The following is a 22205-nucleotide window of genomic DNA, read 5'->3' as shown; positions in this document are numbered from 1 at the left end:
ATTTAGAAACTTCTCTTCATAGATAAAGCCACTGTATTCAACAAAAGAGCGCAGAGTAGAAGCACTGAATATCTGCGTTGACTCTGCCCGTGCAGTGCACCACTTGCCCAATGCAGGATCAGTTAGTATAAAAAAACCCAACACTTTCCTGAGAGATATATACTAAACTTCAGTTATAAACTAAGCCCTCACAGCTTCTCAAGGCTTAACTATACTTAGGGATCTCTATCTCGGTAACATCTAGTTACGTATGCCATACCCACAACTTAAGCCTATCTACGGCAGAGAAAGTAAAGCTCCTTTCCTTTCTCCTTACAGTATTTCAAATCCATGGCCTTTCACCTGTGTTCTTAGACTTAACAGCCCTAGTTCCTCCAATTTTTTATTTTGCCCTGTCTGATCATTCAAAAGTGCTACCCTCTGATCAGTCCACATTTTTCTTGATACCGTGTTTCCTAGCACTGTTCTAGTGAGGCCTTGCCACAGTTTAAAGTCGTGAAAGAATTATTCCATGTTGATTTTACAGATATTCCCACTTAATTATCCCAATGATTTTTTTTTGTGCAACACTGACACTGCAATCCATTAGACCTCCATTATTTTTTTTTTCCCAGAACATAAGTTCTGAGTGTAAATCATTGATCCTATATTCTGGCTTGTATCAGAATAGTGTGGCCAGCAGGACTAGGGAAGTGATCGTGCCCCTGTACTCGGCACTGGGGAGGCCGCACCTCAAATACTGTGTTCAGTTTTGGGCCTGGGGAGGGGTCTAGAGCACAAGTGTTATGAGGAGCGGCTGAGGGAACTGGGGTTGTTTAGCCTGGAGAAAAGGAGGCTGAGGGGAGACCTCATCGCTCTCTATAACTACCTGAAAGGAGGTTGTAGCGAGGTGGGTGTCAGTCTCTTCTCCCAAGTGACAAGCGTTAGGACAAGAGGAAATGGCCTCAAGTTGTGTCAGGGGAGGTTTAGATTGGACATGAGGAAAAATTTCTTCACCAAAAGGGTTGTCAAGCACTGGAACAAGGCTACCCAGGGAAGTGGTTGAGTCACCATCTCTGAAAGTATTTAAAAGATGTGTAGATGTGGTGCTTAGGGACATGGTTTAGTGATGGACTTGGCAGTGCTAGGTTAACGGTTGGACCTGATGATCTTAAAGGTCTTTTCCAACCTAAATGATTCTATGCTTCTATTCTATGAAATAAACTGTCTTGGATGCTATTGGAGAATTAGCAGTATCATTCTCAGTTGTAATTCTAATTCTTCCTTACATTTTCTTTCAACTGTCCTGGTGTTGCTTTCAAACTTCACAGGCATATTCTCTAGTCAATGGCCCAAATCACTGCTACAAATACTAATCATATCAATAGGAAAACAATTTATAGCATCCTTTCTCCTATTCCATATTTCAGTGGTTTTACCTGAATCACACTTCCCCTAGTTCATCTGTACAACTGTGCCATTAGAGAGATTTAGAAGTTTTAAAATCAAGATGCAGGATGATTGCAGTTTCTCCCTTAACAGGTTTATTTATCTGTTTTAGGAAGAAACTAAATGTCTTTAAAAGGTTCTCCTTTTGACAGATCTATGCTGAATAGAATTTTTAAGCACACAGAATCAATCAGGCTTGTTTTTTCCGTGCCCACCCCCCCCCAGGCCCCCCCCCACCCCAAAGTGAAATGATCTATAACACTCCAAATACTCCTCCTCCCAGTTTTTAAACATATACATTGCATCTGTTCCCTCCCACACCCACACATGCCTTAGCATTCTGGAATCTCACCAGTCTTCCACAAGTTTTCAAAGACAACTGATAACGATTCCAAGATTGCTTCAGACAGCTTTTAAGTACCAAGAGTAAGGTTGATTAATTAAGACATCTAACTCTGTGTAGTCCCTTCTAATTTGAATTTTTACTGCATTTCTCACTGTTAGCTGTGTAGACCATCAGATGCAACTGACCCTTTAACTGAAATGTAAAACAGTATCAGACTCTTCGGGCCTGTCCAGTATTCCACCGAAGAAAAGTGTCTTTATTTTACTGTTCTCCTGCCTTTCTTCACAAATGCCTAGATCATTTTATTAGCAGAAACTACTACTGGTTCCAATTCTCATTTTTAGATACTGTAATTTATGGGGAGCTGATGTCTTACAAACACATGCCTCTCTCCTGTCTAAAAAGACAGAAATAACTTACTGAAATTCAATTGTACTAAAAAGGAATGCATTTGCCTGTTATGCATCTCTATGCTCACTAATGTGCTTCTAAAAAGTTTTACAACTCTTGCATTCCAGCTGGCCCTTGGACTACGAGTGCATTTTCACTGAGGTGGTAAAAACAGTGAAACAATTAACTAAGACATAATGTTAATTTTATTTAATTTTAAATCAGTTTCCTATGGAGTTACTGATTCTACATGAGGCAGGAAATAATGAGAATCACTAGTCTGCAATTACATTCCATTAGAGAAATCATTACGTTTAGAAAACTCCTACTGCACAGGAAGAAATCTCTACTGAAAACACTTACTTGCTGAGGCATCCCAAAACTTGATTGACCCATCAGCATGCCTATGAAATATTAAAAAATTAATAAGATGGTAAAATGGTTAGTTGGAGTGTTAGACCTCTTTGCTACTGATTAGAAAAAATATGGCTAACATCCTATTTTTATTGATATTCTTAGTGACATTATTTTCACAATTTATTGGAAGCCGGTATTTTATGAACATGTGCCCCAATTACTTTGGACTGAAGGATTAAAAAAACATTTGGAGGCTAACTCCCTGAAATTCCACTGTACTAATACTAATTTACCATTTTAAATACTGATTCCAGTTACCTGCATTTCCCATAAGCAGTTTGGTATACCTTACCATGTGTTGTTTCTTAAAAGATGCCCTTTATTTGGAGCGACACTTACAAAGGAGATGCCTAAATATACTGTATTTCAGTGTAAATGAGTCACCTAACTTGTTTATTTGTCCTTGAAATTGAGAATCAGATGACTAGGTTTTCAGGACTTTCTCTCAAAGTCTCTGCAATGTATAAAGTGACAGTAATCCTCATTAGGGCTAATGGGCTGTTCTAAAAAAACTTTAGTAGTGCTCTCACTTTCAGTGATGCACTGCACGGTTATAAATTAAATTTTGTTTATGCTCCTTAGAGTAGTATTAGAAGGATCAGTCTCAAAAGAGATCAAAATGAACAGATTTAAGTATTTGATTGTCCTTTTTGAAATGAAAATACTTGGCTTCCCTTTGAGAACTAAACTCAATAGCTATTTAATGGACTTCCTATGCTTTAAAACACTAGACTGTTTTCCAAAAGTTAAAGAATAAAAGTAAGTTTCATCCAGGATATTTGATAGCAAGCATACATAATCACAATACCACATCATAATAACAATCCCTGTAGAACACGTGCTATCATTTTGTTCCTACCTTCTCTTCCACATTTTGCTTTACTTTCTTGTTAACGCCTCAAGATGATTATGCAAATGACTTGTCTGGTGAACATAATTTCTTACATCATTCAAACCACTCTTAGAACATTTTTTTCTATAAGAGGAACAAAATATTCTCACTTCTACTTAATCAGATAAGAAAGTTATTACTACACTATGGTGTCACTTACCCTGTAATAATTATCTCTGGATAGCTCTGAGTGATCAAACCCCAGTTGCCTCCACTGATAGGCCATTCCTGGAAGATTAACAAATACACTGAGGAAGAAAATATCATACAGTGCAAAGTTAAGCCATTGAAATTACTGCAGATACTGCAGATTCCCGTATTTCACATGACTTCAAAAAGTAATTAGACACATGCACTGCAGAGAGAAAAAAAAATCAACAAGGGCTATAAACAACACCCCTGCTCCAGGAAGTCCCTTAGCTTCCAGTGATAGGGCAATCGATGGGAGCACATCAGGAAAGCATGACTATAGGCTTGACGTACGCTGTATCCTCCCTAGATATCTGCTATTAGCCACTGTCAAAGACAGGATAATGAGTCAGACGGAGCTTTGGTCTTAGTATGGCCACTCTTACATTGTTTAGAGCTGTTGATTTTCAGTATTTTCAAATACATATGTATGTACTAGATGTTGTACCTTCTTACTGTAACCTTGACGTTTCTGTCGAGCGCCAACTGAATAGAGTGCAGGTATGAGGTCCACAGGACAATCAGCAAAATATTCACAACAGGTGACCGGAGATTCATGTATAGTCAAAGGATAGGGATTCTCAAATATAGGGTACCTTTAATGGATGAAAGGGGAAGACTGTTAATCTAGGAAAAAATTTTTAAAAAAAGTGCAGAACACAAGCAAAACACTAAAGACTAAGTTTGATTTTTTCGTATAGAGGAAAATAAATGTATATCAAATTAATTATGAACAAATATACTATGCAACTTTACTGCTCATCCAGTACACTATCAAGATACTGTAGTACTCTAGACGGAACCTGAAGTTTGTACTGTTTCTAGAATATTTCTAGAACACTGCTATTCCCTATAGTTTTATATTTTTAAAAGCTTACTATTTTAATGGCCTGTGGAAAAACTGAAGTTACCAAGTGCTAATTGTAGTAATATGGAGCTATGAATTTATTTCCAAATCTTCAGTCTATTCTTCCAGGGAGAAAGACAGGAAGACTCCACTTCTCACTTTGTATTATTATACTGTTCTCAGACAGAAAGTTGTCCAGCACTTTTTATAACCTACTTGCAACTCCAAGATCACTTTCTGAAAGTTACAGATAGCAACACTCAGTTACCAATTAGAAGCAAACACACACACATATACCACCCCACCACCACCTCCATCAGAAAAATAACAGAACCTTAATAAGGAAAAAAGCCAATAACAATAACAGAGGTAAATATATCTGTGTTCAAAGAATATTTATCTCCAGAGAAATGCATACTATGCATATGCTTTTTTTTTTTCCTTTTTTTTTGAGAGGCTAAAAGGGGCACAGCTTCTCAACCCATCTAAAGGAAAAATTAGCAACAACAGATGAAAACATTCTGCATACCAATAACTTTATATAATAACTTTTTATCTGGAAAGCTAAAACAATCTTCTAAAAAACTGAATGAAAAAGGGGCTTAATTTTAACAAAATATGATAAATCCACATGACAACACAGGGCAAAAGGAAACCTCCTGTAGCAAAAAAAAAATCTGTTAATTTTGTTGCTTTTTTTCAGGTGTTTAACAATTAATACCTTGCAAGTCAATCCTAACAAAGACCATTGTAAGTCTTCCAAAAACATAACTGCTGAAGATTTTTTAACATGAAATGGAACAAGCCTTAACATAACTTCAAATTTCAGGCACTGCAAACTATTTCACTTAAGAAAAAGCCTTGTACAAACCTTTTTATTTCAAGCTCATTAAAACTTGTTTTATTAATCTTTCAACATCATGAATGTCGGAAGCTTAATGCCATTGGTATATGAGAAACAAGTTTTGGATACGGCATATGGCCATGTAACATTGGGAAAATCTAAATGAAATCACTCAGTAGCTGCAGAGATATTAGGACTAAACTTGACCTTCTTCCAAGTTCAATAGAGTCTTAATTATCTAAGGTATCACCATTGACTTTGAGGATACGTATTTACAGGTTTTTGTTTTGCCCTAGAGGGATGTTCTTCACAAGAATTTTTCTTCATTGACCATTGCTGACTTTTAATCAGGAACACTACAAAGATCTTATCTGTCTGGTTCCTCTGCCACTAATCCCTTAATAGTTAGTGTTACTGCCTATACTAATTTCAAAACCCTTAATAAAAAAATTTGTAGGATCTAGAATTTTTAATCACCACCTAATAGAGTATACGGACTGTTCCATGGACAAAGTAACAAGAGACACAAAATGTGTTAGGCAAGTATTAGTTGTGAAAACTGTAATAGGATGCTACTTTTAAGCAACCTCTTACCACAATAGTAAACCAGGGAGTCGATGTTACCATTCTAATTTTATGTATATGATATTTATTGCATCAGTATTGAATTACTTTAAGCAATACAGATAGCAATTCATTTGGCAATAAAATCAGCAAATATTTATGCGATGACAACACTCAAGTGTCAGCCAAAATTACCTGGCTTATCTGAACAGTTGTTTCCCCTGCTCCCTTACCCAAAATTCCAAGCTCCCCTCATAGCACTAAGGAATCAACTTCAAAATAAAAACTGTGATAATTAAAAAGCAGCAGTGATCTGTGAGTAATTTCTGTCAGTCAGTCAAGCCTGGAAAAAGTCGCATAATATTCTATTGATCTACTACATATTAACTTGAGAAAAGTTGGTCTATAAAGATTCTCAGTTCCGCTGAAGAAACCTTATATTTAATATTCAAAATTTTATGTTCTGGACAGAGAAGTATTATGGTAGATTAAAAAGCTATAGAGCAGAACAACAGGCTGATCACTGCAGCCAACCATTAAAAAGACTACACAAGGTTCTTACCCATTTTGTGCAAGGTCAATCAGTACTAAGTCCTTTTCTAGAAGAACAACTACAGCATATGGTTCCTGAAAGTCTGAAAAGAAGAAAGAAAAAGAGTCACTTATTGGTAAACGTAGTTCTTGCACACACAGCCTTAACAACGTGATCAGTCCTTGCACTCTATCAGTCAAGAGTAGAAAAGCCACTTAGATTACTATAGTTTCTGAAGATACTTTATACACTCACCCCCCTGAATACTCCAAGTTATGTTTGGAAAAGCCATGCTCTCTCTTTAATTCAATATTCTCAACTCTCTTCCAATTTGCCAGAACCATTTAAAGAGCCCAAATAACAGGAAAAGGAACACGCAGAGGAACCTGTATAAGCAGTATTTTTGAGAAAGAGCCAATTACTGAACAATAACAGCCTCCCACTCCCAAACTGCTTTTCCTCATATTCAGTGGGGTTTAAATTCTAATTGCTTACAAAATATATTGAAAGACAGCAGACTTGACACTAAAATAAGAAAATTGGAAGGGTTTCCAGAGTTTATCTTGTCCTCTTTCAGGCAGACCTGAAATTCTCAGCTAAGCAGTTTTATACTCTGATGGAAGTTGACAGCTAAAAACACTCATCATTGGCAATATAATACTATTAGTTTGGGACAACTACCTAAACTATGATAAAAAAATCCCCTTGCAGAAGAGAGATTACAGGTTAGCGATGATATTCATGTGAGTATTGGAATGAATAATGTCACTAAAAGTTAAGAGTACTACACAAACGCTAATCAAGATTTAACATTGACTAGAAAGGTCTTATGTGCTCAAACAAATATTGATGAACACATCTGCTGCAGTAAGTACAGCTTAAAATTGTCATGCTACTTTTTGTCTGCACACGTTTTTGGGATTTAGAAAGAAGGAAAAACCACGCAACCAATAATCAGCATTCTTCTAGAAGCAAAAGAGGTTTTATAATAAACTATTCTATTTGGCACTTTGGGAAGTAAAACATACTTCAGAGAATAGGGATAACAGATATTGCTGCTGCAGTCTGATCCCCACAGATAAAACAGAAAGGCAATAGTAACGAATATTCTGATGGGATAAAACTCCAGAGAGAAGAGGTGAAAGTACTGAGAAAAATCTTTACAGGGCCTACCGTTAGGATATGGCGTTTCACAGAGGGTTAGAAAATCAACAATAGAATAATCCATTTCTAGCACAGCAGTACTTTTCCCATGCATAACTGTTAAACAGGGTCTTCTTCCTACAGTGTCATATGACAAGCCTCCTGAGAGAATGATGAAAGGCTCCCTGGAATAAAGCAGAGGCATTTAGGATCAAGCCAAGATAATACGTAAAAGAGATTGAACTTTATAAGGTTACAAAAGCTGCCCAATGAGGTATCATTAAGCAGAGATACATTAAGAATAATGCAAACCAGCTCCTCCATGCAACGTGTAGCTTGGGTATGTGTTTCAAAACTTAAAAACCAAGAGTTAGAAGACTAACTCAAGTCTTCTGAAAAAGACATCTTTTCCAAATCTTTCGTTCTACATTACTTATTTAACCAATCTTTGCAACTGTTTGCCAAGATGAGATTTTTTTATTTTGTTCAACTTTAGAATTGTTTCTTTTCTACTGAACTGCAGATTCAGATTTGCCAACAGCCCCATTACTTCATAATATAAAATATTCCAACAGGATCAGGAAGAAATAGTCCCATTTATTCCTGTATAATATACATACACCCTAATATATATATATACACACACCCTAACATTTGAAGGATGAACAACTTTGCAAACAGCCTAAAGTAATTTTGCAGTCACAATAATATGACTGTCTTGGAGAAGCAACCAGCTGCTTGATAAACTTCAAAGACCTAACATCTTTTAAGAAGCACGGTCATATATAAATGCCCATAGTTCTCTCATCACACATTTACTCTAGACATTTTATCCATTTTCCCCCTTACCACCATGAACAAATTTCAAGGAACTACTTCCGTGTCACAGACTACTCCTACTGCATAATTAAATGGCTGAGTACAGCAAAGCAAAAGTATTTCTTCTGGTCTTGAGAAAAGAGATTAGAGGCTTCCTCTCAACAATTTTTTAAAAGTCTTTACAGAAACATATTTTTAAATACATTCACATTTTCTCCAATATGCACATAATATGCAGTTTAATATTTCATTTATTGAAAAACAAGATGAAGTAAACATTTTTTACTTGGTATTTTCTTCTTTCCCGATTATCGAAAGTCACTCATTTTAATACTGTATGTTTAAAATAGAGCATAATACCTTTTAAAGAGCTGTTTATAAGTATACAGTTCAAGAAATTTCACCCATTATTGACAATTGCCTCAAATTCCAGGTTGTATTTCTGGAGGAAAAATAGGTACTTAGAGAGTGAAATTCCTCTGATCTACTTTTATGCTCACTTTAGGTAGGAATACTACCCTTTGTTTGTGTCTACCTTGGAAGCAGCTAGTATGTCAGTATCTGGAGAAAATTTGTAGGGGAAAAGAGCCATCCTGACATATTGTGAAAATGAGGCTGAAGAGATCTTTTATTTTTTATCTTTTCCTATAACACCATCTTTCCCATACTGTCTAAATGGCTTTCACTAGTTAGCATTTGAAACACAAATATGACAGGTTAGGTACATCTTTCTTTTTGAAAACTGCGCATGACGGGTTTAGTTTATGCACATGCTGCCCTTCATGAGTTTAAGGCCTGGCTGAAACGTGCTCTGTGTTTGTAGCATTTAAGGTAAAGCAGACTGAAATAAGCTTTCAGTTTCTACAATTATTTCACAATCTGCCTGATCCTTCAGAAAGCCCTATGACTGAAGAGTTGAGAGGATCAAAGAGTTCTGCTGGCTGAGGAAGAGACCTCAAAGGAACGGCTGTAAATTAGACCACGGGTCCACCAACTTCAAATATTCTGCCTCCAACAGTAGCCAAAAGTGTATTTCTAGAAAAGGAGTAAGTTTTCTCCAAGTTTTCATTTAATCTCAATTCTTCATATTGGAACTTCACACAATCTTATGGTCAGGTCCATGAAGTGATTTCAGGAAAACGACAAACTTAAATTTAACCTGGTATTTTTCAGGATGTCAATGAAAAGAAAGATCCTGGTGTGATGTACTTGCAGTATCTCATTGTGCTGGAATGATTTATTGCAGTATTTTTTGTCTTCACAAAATCATTAGGTTTTTAAACAATAATGCTGCCAGGACAATTTGCAGTAATTAGACTTGCAGGTTCACAAAGATCATCTGACAATAGCAAAGTGACAAATTTCAGTTTTGAAGTTTCATACATCACAGTGAAAACTGCATGCTGGTTTCTCCTGGTTTTATTTCTCAAGGTAATCAGGTTGCTTTGGGCAGGCTTGCCAGAGTCTGTATCTTTATGAAGCAAAGAACGGAAGAGCTAAGAATAGATTATATGGATTACATGGATCTGTCACACGGATTTTTCACAGAGGAGTCAAAGATTAAAGTTGACTTTAGTCTGCCAGAAAGACTAATGGAAGTTTGTGTATGAACTTCATATTTTCATGAAGCCATGGATTTACCACGAACACAAGCTGTGTGTTTTCTAATTAGAGTTGTTCTTCAGTTGTGATACACATTAAAAGGTTAGTGCACATGAATGTTAAATAGAAATGCATAACTTTAAAAATGGTACTTTACATAATAGATGAGATTGATCCACCTTTGATAGTTACATTTTACCTACCTGAAACAATGGAAAACATTTAACAAAAATTAGTGCTCAGCTCTTAGAGAATTGCTATATAGCATTTTTAGCAGCTGCTAAGACAGAAATTCTTCTTTGAAACAGTTCTGCTTCAGCATGTATGGAAGCAATCCCTCTACATTAATTTCCTCATCAGATACACCTGTAAAATCACTTGGGGAACACTATAAAAAATTCACTACAAAGGGGGGCAATGTTTCATTAAAAAAGAATTTCAGAAAACACAGGATTAGGTCTTGCAGTGTATGAAAACATAATACAACTGAGAGCTGAGTGGCTCACAACCCTGGAGGATGTTTCTGCTCAATTTTAGAAGTAAACCATCAAATGTCAGTCAGTTTCTGGCAATCTGGATGTGAGAGAGAACAGTATATACAGAAGTCAGGCCACTGGTACCAGTTGGCTTACTTTTCAAACATGGGTGAATTTGTCAAGAAGTTAATCCCTAATAATAAGGATGGAAAAGACTTCAAGAGTTAGTTTAGCTTAAGACTGGAAATCTTGAAGTAGTAGTGAAGATAAATTACAAATTCATTTTGGGAAGTGTGCTTTTGAACCGACAAGCTCACACAACAAAATAGTACTATTCAAACTAAATTAACAGATCAAGAACTTTTACTTATCTGGAGACCTCATTATTATTGTAAACTCTGGGTCCCAATTATATACATCCATCTTGCTAAGAGGTACTGCTCTACAGTTAGTCAATGACAGCTGCATTAGCTACCAAGACAATACACTTTTTGATTGTTTTACAGGGAGACTTTTCAGCTGTAATTTCTATTATACAGGGCTCTAGTAGCAAAGAATAAGCTCGGGCAATTTTATCATAATGCTAGTATCAACCAGAGTAAATACTATAAGGGACTGAATCTGGAGAGGTGGGAAATGGCATTAGGAAGCTCAAGAGCTTCTCTAGATTCACTTTAGACAGAAAAGTATGCATAAAAGGCAACATGGAAACCATTTCAGCAAGCTCAACCTACCAAAAGGTAACCTACCTTGGAACTCAATGCTTCACAAAGAGATGGAGTATTTTAGATGAACTTAAGTGACTGGAAAAGAAAGGCGTTATGCTCTGGGATTGGAAAATTATGCCAGTTTGCTCAAGGAATATACCAAGAGCTTGCCTTTCGACCTCCTCACCCAGGTACAAGACAACTGTCAATAGTAATCTTCCTACATATATTCTCCCAGAAATAAGCTACAGACATACTATTGCAGGGTAAACAACTTTGTCTTTGGAGACTTCACAGGCACTATCTGCAATAGACTTAAACCAAACAACCCAACAACAGAAAACCCACAAACTTAGAGGATAAACAGGTAGTCTGTAAGAACCAGAAAAAACCTCACGTCCTCCTGTTTCCCCCAGTCCAGCTTCACAATATGGAGAGCATAATGGAGGAAAAAAGTGAGAAGGGATTAATAAGAGCTGCCACCGTAGAAAGAATAGTGTCTGAAGCCCCTACTACAGGTTGCAAACAGTTATGTTCCTTCCTTCTGTGTGGTTCTGGACACCTTTTCTCAATGGAAGTCTTAGAATTAGAAGTACTCAGTGTTTTTCACAATAAAGAAGTTAATCGAAATAACTTAAATATACATTAAACAGTATCTCTTAAATACGTTGTAAGCTTTCTGGTTTTGTTTTCTTTTGTGGGTTTTTTTGGTTTGTTTCTGAAGAACAGTTAGAGCAGACTGCTATAGAAGCAAGTTTATTTGATTTGTTTCGTATATTCTTTCAGTAGCTAAAAAAACTTTGGTCCTGTCCAGGAATGATTCTCCTCTGTGCTACAGAAATTAAATGATGAACAAATAACAGTGCTTTAGCTAAAAGTTAAAATTGTACCATGTTCATACCTAATCAATTTCAATTGGTAAAGAGAAAAGCTATCAAAATTTTAAGCACTGAAAGGTATTCTGCCTTGCCTTAAAATTCTTGTAATAAGATTACAACTGAAACTGAAAATTCAGCTGTGAACTGAAGTACATGTAGCAGTAAGTGAATGGAGATTTTCAGTGCACTGCTTCACCACCAGAGTGAAAATTGGGTTTTTTTTTTTTTTTTTTTTTTTTTTTAGGTAAAGCTCTGGAAGAGTATCACAACAGTTATAGATTTATAAGCACACTGAAGATGGAGAAAAGAGAAAACATTAAATTGAAATGCATCAAAACATTCAGTTTGGATGAACACTGGAAAGTGACAGATGTAACAAAAAAGCCTACACTAGGAAAAAGCAGTCTCCCCAAAGAGCTATATATTCTTAGAAGTTATACTAGAATAAGCTCCTCTTTAAGCTGTGTGAAAAGTCAACTAGTTTTCACATTGTAATATTATAATTGCATAGAACAAGCTTTGAACTAATCTTTTCCTTCAGAATGACTATTCATAACAGAAGGCTTTTGATTGCAGAAATTGTAGCTTGCTGAAGCTGTAAACTTTTGGTTATCTCTATCTTCCTTTAGATCAGCTTTTGACATTTCAGTTGAGAAAGGAATATGCAGACACAGATGTAGACTGCTGCAAGTAAAATACGGCTTTCCAACTGATCATAGATGTTTATACATCTGGGAATTAGCCACAGTCTTAAATTTCTGTTTACCTCACTTTTAGCAAACAATAAAAATACACAAAGCCACTGATATTCTATGTATGGGTATACCAATATATAGTAGAAACCTGTATTACATCAATTAAGTAACAATCTTCTGTAAACTTAAATGCCTGGAAAGCAAATGAAAACAATATGTAAACCCCCCCAAAAGTCAAAGAAAATAAAAAAATATGAAAAAAATCAACATTTGCAAATAGCTGAACAGGTTTCAATGAATATTTTATCTTTATATTGCACTTTTTAAACAAACACTTTAAAGCACTTTAGAACCATAAATAAAAGAAATTCCATACAGTTCGTGAAATCTTTCAGTCCTAATTGCAGTCTTGGTAACAAAACATGCTACTGTAATTCCATCTGAGCCTCTTGTTGCAATTACTGCTTTATTACATTCTCAATGTGCATAATTAGGCACAATTCACTACATAAATTACTGCATTCTACCAGAAAAAGCTTCTGTCAGTAACATTTTTTGGGGAGGAACACATATTCAGAATTTAGAATATTCATATCAGGCTACTATTTGTGAAAGTTCAGTTTTTCAGGTCTGTGCTTCAGTGTCTTCTGTGCTTTATCAGCCTTTTTTTCTTTAATATTCTCAAAAGATTGAGCAAAAATACACGAGTGTACAGAAGCATGGAAGAAGCATGTAGATAATGCATTAGAAGTATCTTTACCTAAGTTAAGGTTTTTACATAGTAATTTTTTCACGTTTTGTAGTTTATTCAGCACTATCTGATTTATCAAAACTATTTCAGCTGTTTTACCATAGCTCAGTGTCATCAGGATATATATCCCAACAACTGGGAAACAAAGTACATTCCTAGAGAGATGCATTTGTTTTACATATGTTAATTTTGCATACAAAACAAGTCTTACCCAGCTCTAGTTGTTTTATATTCCACTTTAAGGATAGGTTTGCAGGGTTCTGGCTTCTTTCCATCCTTCAGCTGCTTTCCTAAAAGTGAGTTATTTTTATATTAATCTTACAGTTCCATAACATGACGGCAAATTATGAAATTCACTATGCAACTTGCAAAGTAGAACATTCATACAAACATATATTCAACACCTCTGACAATTATAGAGTATGCCTTGGAATAATAATATTAAAGATTTCTTAAAACTCAATACACCAGCCTAGAATATTTAGGTTTATGGTTTTTTTGTTTTTGGGTTTTTTTTTGAAGCGCTGTAGAATATTTGTTTTCAAAAATATAATCCTCCCCTAAAAAAAATTGTTTGAAGTAGCACTGGGAGATTTAAAATTTATCTCACATCTACCATTTGCAATTAAAACTGGTCGGCTTACAAGTAAAGTGAGGTTTATTCTGAGTGTTATCCTTCAGGGCTAAGACTTGAATTTAAACATGAAGGCCTGCTCTTTCTCTACCGTGCACTATTAGCAACTAAAGCTTCTACATATACAGTTTCCCATGGAGTCAGTAGAAATTAAGAGTATGGTGTAAATGTGCATCTTTTCTACCTGAACATTGATAGAGTCTGATCAACTGTAAAGTTTTCTGCAGAAAATTTAATTTGCAGCCCAAGATCAAAATAAAAATGTTTATTAAAAGAGGCCGAAACATTAAAAAAGTTAGTCTTGTCTAACTAGTTTTACTACTACAGTAGCAGTCAGTTTTTTATTTTTTGACTTCTACAGGATCATATAGAAATCCACAGCTTCCTTTCTACACTAGTCCACAGCCAGCACAGTAAACATGGACTTGCTGGGGGCTCAAATAGGTAAACCAGGATGCTTAACATCTTATGCTTATAGCATCTTGTACCATGACTATTTCCTCACAAGTTATTCTCACTGTTACGTTCACACTTAAGAATCTGAGGTAAATAAGTTGCTGAGACATGACTTAGACACACCATGTAAACCTGGCATTTGTATAGAACATTTTTGAAGAGCAGCAACATATTTCACAGAAGAACAACATATAATGTTAATTTCCTAGATTAATGTTAATGCAAGACGTTTCAGAAGTGGGAACATCTTACCAGATGCTAGTTTTACTCTGTTAGAAACCTTTCCAAGAATTTATATGGTAATCTACACATTTATACATGAAACAGATGCTTGCTTGTATGTATTTTAAACAACATATGGGATTGTAATGTCAAGCAACAAGCAAGCCCTGTAAAATATGCATTACTTAATTTTGAGATCAATGCCATCATGTGAAAGGCCAGCTTAAAGTTCCGAGAATTAGACAAAACTGCACTGATTTGGATTCTTATTTCATAAAGACTGGGCTTTTTTTTTTTTAATGAAATCTATCAGAATTTGATGACAGAAAGCTTTTTACTTGCACTGCAAGTGCATTTTTAATACTTGGTTTTGCAAAACACACTTCCATTAAAAATAAGTTCTCTGTGTTTTAAAAGCTGCCAAACACAGCGGGTATCCATTTTCACCTTACCGTGTGGTGTGATTGTCTGGAATGGTTTAGTAGGAGATTTTACATTCCATATGGTCAAGGTACCATCTGAGTGACTACAAATAAATTGTTTTCCTTCATGATGCCAAGCCACAGAATGGATAGCCTATGCAAGAAAAGAACAAAAAACAGAACAGTATTAGCCGAGTATCTTAGTATCATTCTATCCTTACTCCTTCCTCAATGACGTTAGACAGCAAAAGGAAATCGTAGATAGTACTAATTAAATCATACTGCTCTTAGTATGTCCTAACTTACCCATGGTAAGTTTTCCATTTGTAAGTACTTCTTTCAGACATACTTTATCCATCAAAATATTGTCTTCATTGTAGTGACATGTTTAAGGGGAGGAAAAAATCCTCCTCAGAGTGTAGTATTAAAGTATTTTTCAACAATGGGTAGCATACAGAGAATAACTGCAAGCACTTGCTTGAACTTTACTAGCCAAAAATTATTGGGAAAAATACACTGTCTATACAAAAAAATATCTACTTGATGCAATTAAGTCAAAGTTTTAAATGGCATTTTGAGATGTCTATGCAGATATGCACAAGAGACAAGCATGGGCTGAGAACGTAAGTAAAACAAGAACTGAAGTAATAAGATTTTTTGGAAATGATGATGAATCATAATGATGAAAACAAAATACTAGCTTGAATAAGCATTCTAATGTTGCAATGGCAGTTCTGAGGTACAGGAAAGTGTAGGAATTTACCAGTAAATCTTTCCATGAATACAGAAACATCTTTACGTTCATAAAATTAGGAATGGAATGATTAAGCCATGCCACATGAAATCTTACTGCAGAAAAAAGCTAACTAAATGAAATCTAGTCACTGCCTTAAGGTGAGAAAAAAGTAAACAATGAAGCAAAGAGTACAAATAAGGCAAAGAGATTAACTAGTAAGAAAAGATTGGTGCCACTTCTGTTTCCCACATCTCTATTAGTACATGGAGACATTATGAAACCATTAGGTGATGTTCAAGGGAATTTTAGTTATAGCATGAAAATATCAATAAACAATGAAAACCCAAAGTATTTCTCTACTACCCAGAAGGTGCAGAAGGAAGCATTACCTGCTAGAAGTACGGAACTTTGATATTACTGAGAAGGTAGATTTGCTTAATACTTAAAGACATTACTCTAGGTAAACTGAAAGCAGGACCTGAATATGTGAAAGCTGATGGGCTGTACCACACCGTCTTTTGAGTGGATACCCTCAGTAGAGATTCTATCTGTAAACAGGGCTTAGACTCACTCCAACTCCTCAGGGACCTAGGGATTTCCTCTGTGAGGAAACCTGGGTGCGTGAGCAGTAGGGAACCCTAACTAGCAGTGAAAGCTTCGGCAGTAAATTATTAGGTAAAGAGCAAAACACACAAGACAGATCTAAGCTAGCTTTGCCTAAAACTGATTATATACACATCAGATCTTCACATTTCATAAAATTAGAGAAAAACAAGACAGTTTCCAGCAATATGATTGGGAGAATCCAGAGATTAAATGACAGAGGAAAATTACTACACTACATGTGTATAATCTCCAGTAATAACTTTTCCAACTTAAAGTAGTAGAAGATCTGGATATCTGTAAACTACAGATTAATTAAGTTTAGTATCCCTTAGTGAAATTTAATCTTGTTCCCTATGTAGTGTGGAATCACTATAGATTTTGTCAGAAGACAGATTCATGTGTAGATGTGATATTGGTACAATATGTAGCTCAAACCTAGACATCTCACATGAAGTCTCCTACAGTCAAAGTGAAATAGTCTTGCTCATTCTGTAAGATAAATTTTTATTTAGCAAATAAAAGCAGGTATTATAAAAGAAATTTTGCATAAATGTTGAAGATTTGTTTTTATTTACCAATGTAGTACCAAAGTCAGGGATCAGCAAGTTTGAAAGTGCAGACTCAGTAAAGCGAAGGTTGCATTTCAAAAATCTCTTTTCACTAAGAAAAGAAGTTATCTATACTACAATTAGCAATGCAATGTAGTAAGTATGTTTTAAATGCTCTCCCATGTGGAGTCTAACCCTGAGAACAGTAGGCAGCCCATAGTGTAAACGGAACAGTTTGATACACATTTATTAGAAATAGATCTTAAGAACCAGTAAGAAAGCAAGACTTATAGAATGAAGGATAAATCTGAGAAATGAACACTTTTTCCTTTTCTTGAAAAAGAAGGTCAAGAGGAAGGAAACGCAACAACCCATTACTGTTGAAATGGCATTAATGCTTATGAGCATAAAAAGATCTGATAAGCTGAGCACAAAGGAGAAGGATAACTGCTATCACTTAATTTCTACAAGGAACCTGATGGGATGGAAAAAACACTGAAAGAGAATAACGAGGCCTTTGGCTTTACGGCTGTTTACTGTCTAGTTTTATAGATCATCTGGTTACATTTAGCAATGCAGCTAAATATTACTTAAAGCATAACAAAAACACATTTTATGTACTTTTAAAATAATCCAACTAACAATTCTGTGGGCTGAGCATGATAAACTTTGGTACAGAGCACTATCCTTTGCTAGTACACAATTCACATTTTGTAAGTCTGAAAAATAAAACCAGACCTGTAAGCAGCTGTAGCATAATCTCTAGGTATACAACAGGCTAGTATATCTGCAGCGACAAGTCAGTTACAATGAAAAAAGTACAATAACCTTAGGTGGCACTAGTTGGTTGATATCAATAGCCTCAATCACCAAAACAGAACTGATAACTGAAAAATTATCCCAATACTCAAGAGCAAAAGTTTTGACTTTTTCCATGGTTAATATTAGTGCTAGAATTTAAAGGAAAGCATAATATCCAAGATAGAAAAATCAGGCAGAATCCACCAAGGCTGAAAATCTATACATAGCTTCTTAGACACTAAAATGTAATTTTCCATGTATTTTTTTCCATTCCACCCCCCCCCAATACTGATCCAGAATAAAACTCAAAGTTTTAATCATAATTCTCATCTTGATTTAAAACTTCATCTGGTACCCTTTTGGGCAGCAGTATGCTTAAATCAGCTGGTGTTGATTCAACTGTGTCTCAAATATTTTTGTGGAATATATCATTGGTCATATGGATCGCAAACAGACAGTAACCCCTCGTGATAAGATAATGCACTAGTACCACTGAGGACTTGATATATTTAAGGCACAAGGCATTTGTATCCTTAAGAGGAGTTGTCTGCACAGGTAACTCAAGTCCTGACCTCACTAACATTCTGAATCCTTCCACTTACAAACATGCACCGAATACAGGGAATCTTTACAGGAACTTACACAGAGAATGCTCTATAAAAAAAGCTTTATCTAAATAAATCTTTAAATTTACTTAATTATAACTAAATGTTTTTTATCAAAAGTATTCCTACTACCCCCCTCACTTTGATTTGCAGTTAAGGTAGCTGTTCTGGACTATACGTAAGTTGTTTCAAAACGGCTTTTATGTTCTTTTTGGGGGGGGGGGGAAATAAAATCTTACTTTTTTGAATAACAAACCCAGCATGATTGACTGCAATGTCCTACATATGCCAAAACTTATCCAGAAATGTGGAAACTAACCATCCTAGAGTATTATGTGGAGACAGGCTGTGCACAAAGGAAGCCTCACTTTCACCAGCTGTTCCAGGATTATCCCGTGTGGAAAAATGACTGCTAAACTGCCTGCAAAGAAGGTGAACATATCTGATTTTCAGAAGGAAACATTCTTGCAATGACTGCAATGGTTACCTGAGCGAGACTGTAGGACTGAAGTGCAATCACAAGTAAGAAACTGAAAAAGTCTGAGGAACAAAGTTAAAAGCATTTATATGCAAGTCTCCTACAGAAATAGCTTAAGTAGATCACTAGCTTTTAAAGAGATTAATGCATGTTTAAAAACATTTTATGAAATTCAGTTTTACTGCTGCAATAGCTTGTCAATATCCCTAGAAATCACTATTATTTCTTGGTTCTTTAAAGAGGTACAAAAATTAATAATTCTAAAGACAACTTTACAATTTGAGAACTTCATCAATACAGACTCAAGTTTTGATTGTATTTTTCCACCAAGGGGATTTAACTGTTTCAGTTCATAATACACATATACTAAAAACCCCTTTCTTTTCAATTCCTACAGACTTATTTTAACCCCACAGCTGATTACCTGTATACCATTTCAGAACAGTTTGAGACTGCTCTTCATATCCTATCTTCCTGCAAGACAATATACATGCAGAAATTTATTGATACTTTGATGTGAATACAAAACCTATTAATTTAAGCAGTTTCTCCTGTTTAAGAGACTTTTAACACATTTTTCTAATACCAAGTTTAGACTACTGCAAATACAGCTGCTACAACTCAGAAAAGAAAAAATCTAAGTAAACTGGCTTTTTTTTATTAATATGCACCTCCTTCCTTGCTTTTCAAGTATAACACAATCTTTGGCAAAATGCTTCTGCATACTTTCCCACAAGAATGCACCAGAATCATGGAGAATTCCTTTCATCATTCTTTGGATTTGACCATGATCCTCTATTCTTTTGTGCCATTAATTGAGCTTGAAATGCACTGTGCATGACTGGTAAGGTCCATGATATGAGACTAGTTATTCTGCAAACCAGACTGTTTACCATAACCTATTCAGATTTCACTGTCTTATTATGATAGTCCTCCATTTCCATGGACAGTATTTTCTGGTAAACTTGAACAGATGATGACACTGACTCATTTTCTACAGGTTTACCAAAATATTCTAAGCAAGCATAGTAACTTGGGAGTACCTATGCTAACTCTCTTGTCAATAGCCTAAGAAAGAAAGGGAAAAAAATGCTGCAAAAGAAAAAAAGAATGTAGCTACTGATACTTAAATGGCAATATATCATAATGATCATTTTGATGCAGTGAAATGTGCAAGTGCCTAATGACTGCATTGACATGCTTTGGTTTCTGGCAAGTCACATATCAGGGTTGCTTTTTTTCCTCCTCTTAATCCCACAGGCTACTTTGACATGTTTTTAATGCTGTAAAATAATCTCTTACACTCAACCATGTTCCAGAACATTGAGCCTAAAAAGAGTAATCTATAATACATTGGCTGAGTTAATGCTATCAAAACTTTCTTTAGATCAGAAAAAAACAAAATACTACTTGAATAATGGACTTTATTAAAAATTAGTTTTAGTTTTCAGAAGTTGCACTTCAGTTTTTTAGAAACAAAACTAATAGTTGAGAAATTTGTTTTATTTCTTTCATGGCTGAAAATATAGTATAGGAAACGTTTGCAGTATAAACTGTATTCCACATAAGAATGCATAACTTACTTTTTAAATCCCCAATGTTTGAACAGAAAAGGCTTAAGAATGATGCAAAAAGAATTTAGTCTTATTTTTCCACTGAGCCTGCCCAAGACTAAAAGGATGTTTTTAGAAAGTTTCTTTGAAACCCTTTCCTCAAGAAAAGTTCATTCACAACTGCAGTTCCATTATCAGACGGAACTGATGATTTCCTCCAAATTCTCTGGAAAAGAATGTTACATTTGTGCATTCTTCTAACTCTAAACATGCAACATTGATGTTATAATAAAAAGTATACAGTACTAGAAGTTCAGGATCTCATTTGTAATACAGAAAAAAATCAAGAACAAATTCTAACTAAATTCCCTGTTACGAAGTAGAATATTGTGGAGGGAAGAATATGCCATCAATCAGCACTAATACTAATCATGACCTAGACCTGCCTCCCCCAGGCATGCTCAAGCAGAAATATGGTTACAAAGGTTTTAGGGGTGGTGGTGTTGCCTACCCTATAAGCATTCCTGTCCTTGGGATGAGTGCTTCCAGTGTTCTTGTGCTGCAACTATCAGAGCAGGGTGGTGGGCAGGCACACATGTTCAGACAGGAAGAAAGCACGGATAATGTTCCACTGACCTAGCTTTCAGGCAATAAATGACACTGCCCCACCACAACATGGGAATTTGCTTCACTAAAGCCTCCTAAAGGTCAGGTAATTTGGAATGAAACCAAGCAGGAAGTGACAAAAAGATATAATAGGATTTAGCTTCTTCCCTGAGGACATTGCACAGGTATCTTTCCATAAGCCTCTGATCATGCAGAAAGTTTGACCCTTATTGTTCCTTAGCAGAGGAAGATCATAAAGGATGGCATTTGGACCCCCTGACACACCTGAAGTTTTGAGTCAAAAAGAGTCACATCAAATGATGGTGGTAGACTGCACAACCCCTCAAGTTACATGTTTTAAGACCTATGTCAACTACAAAGTGATGAGAGAGGAGGAGACTAATTCAATGGCCAAGTTTCTAGCAAACAGTCTTTACAGTATCAGTGTGCCTGGCCATCCTGTTCATGATGCCTGATGAAGTCTATTAACAGCCACCATAACTCAAACAAAATAGAGACGTGTGTTTCATAGCACTGCTACAGGAAAAAGACTGCATAGTTGGAGAGGATCCAGCTCCAGGGTCCTGACAGCTACATCTTGTGCCTCAACATCGTGCAGAACTGCAGCTGTAGCACCAAGCTCTGCTGATGTCAATCCTCTAACTCCCAGCAGCAACAAAGCCCACACCCCAGGCAGAGCACTGAAATTTCTAATAGGCAGAGAATCAGTCACCACCTTTGCAATGACTGGTGATGGATTTTATAAGACTGATGGGACTACACAGTTAACGAGTACCAGAAGAACTCTTTGTTTTCAATAGGGTTAGAGCCAGAGAATGTTTCCCCAGTGCCAATAAGCAGGCCTGATTCACCAAACAAGATCCCTCTGCGACCCTCCCCTGCTATACTTCAGCAGTCTGAGATGGCACAGTCAGGGAGGAAGAAGGGAGACCAGACAGCATTTCCTGTGTCTGATGAGCAGCTCTGCACCAGGTCTCAAGTGTGAGAAGATTGGACC

General features: G+C 35.9%; 1 protein-coding gene across 1 annotated transcript in view; it reads right to left on the bottom strand.

Moving 5' to 3' along the window:
- STXBP5 (syntaxin binding protein 5) overlaps nt 1-22205 on the bottom strand; it is a 116956-nt gene that overhangs the window by 37630 nt on the left and 57121 nt on the right. The window contains exons 10-16 of the mRNA XM_019472623.1: nt 15285-15408; nt 13732-13810; nt 7623-7777; nt 6480-6552; nt 4111-4258; nt 3634-3701; nt 2528-2568 (exon numbers count right to left, since the gene is read on the bottom strand). Coding sequence (XP_019328168.1) covers nt 2528-2568; nt 3634-3701; nt 4111-4258; nt 6480-6552; nt 7623-7777; nt 13732-13810; nt 15285-15408 — 688 coding nt within the window. The remainder of the gene's footprint in view (nt 1-2527; nt 2569-3633; nt 3702-4110; nt 4259-6479; nt 6553-7622; nt 7778-13731; nt 13811-15284; nt 15409-22205) is intronic.

The sequence above is a fragment of the Aptenodytes forsteri genome, unplaced genomic scaffold (assembly GCF_000699145.1).
Source record: "Aptenodytes forsteri isolate BGI_AS27 unplaced genomic scaffold, ASM69914v1 Scaffold82, whole genome shotgun sequence".
In the NCBI taxonomy this organism is placed as follows: domain Eukaryota; kingdom Metazoa; phylum Chordata; class Aves; order Sphenisciformes; family Spheniscidae; genus Aptenodytes; species Aptenodytes forsteri.
Note: the sequence above shows the minus strand (reverse complement) of the source record. Positions and strands in the feature narration are given on the sequence as shown.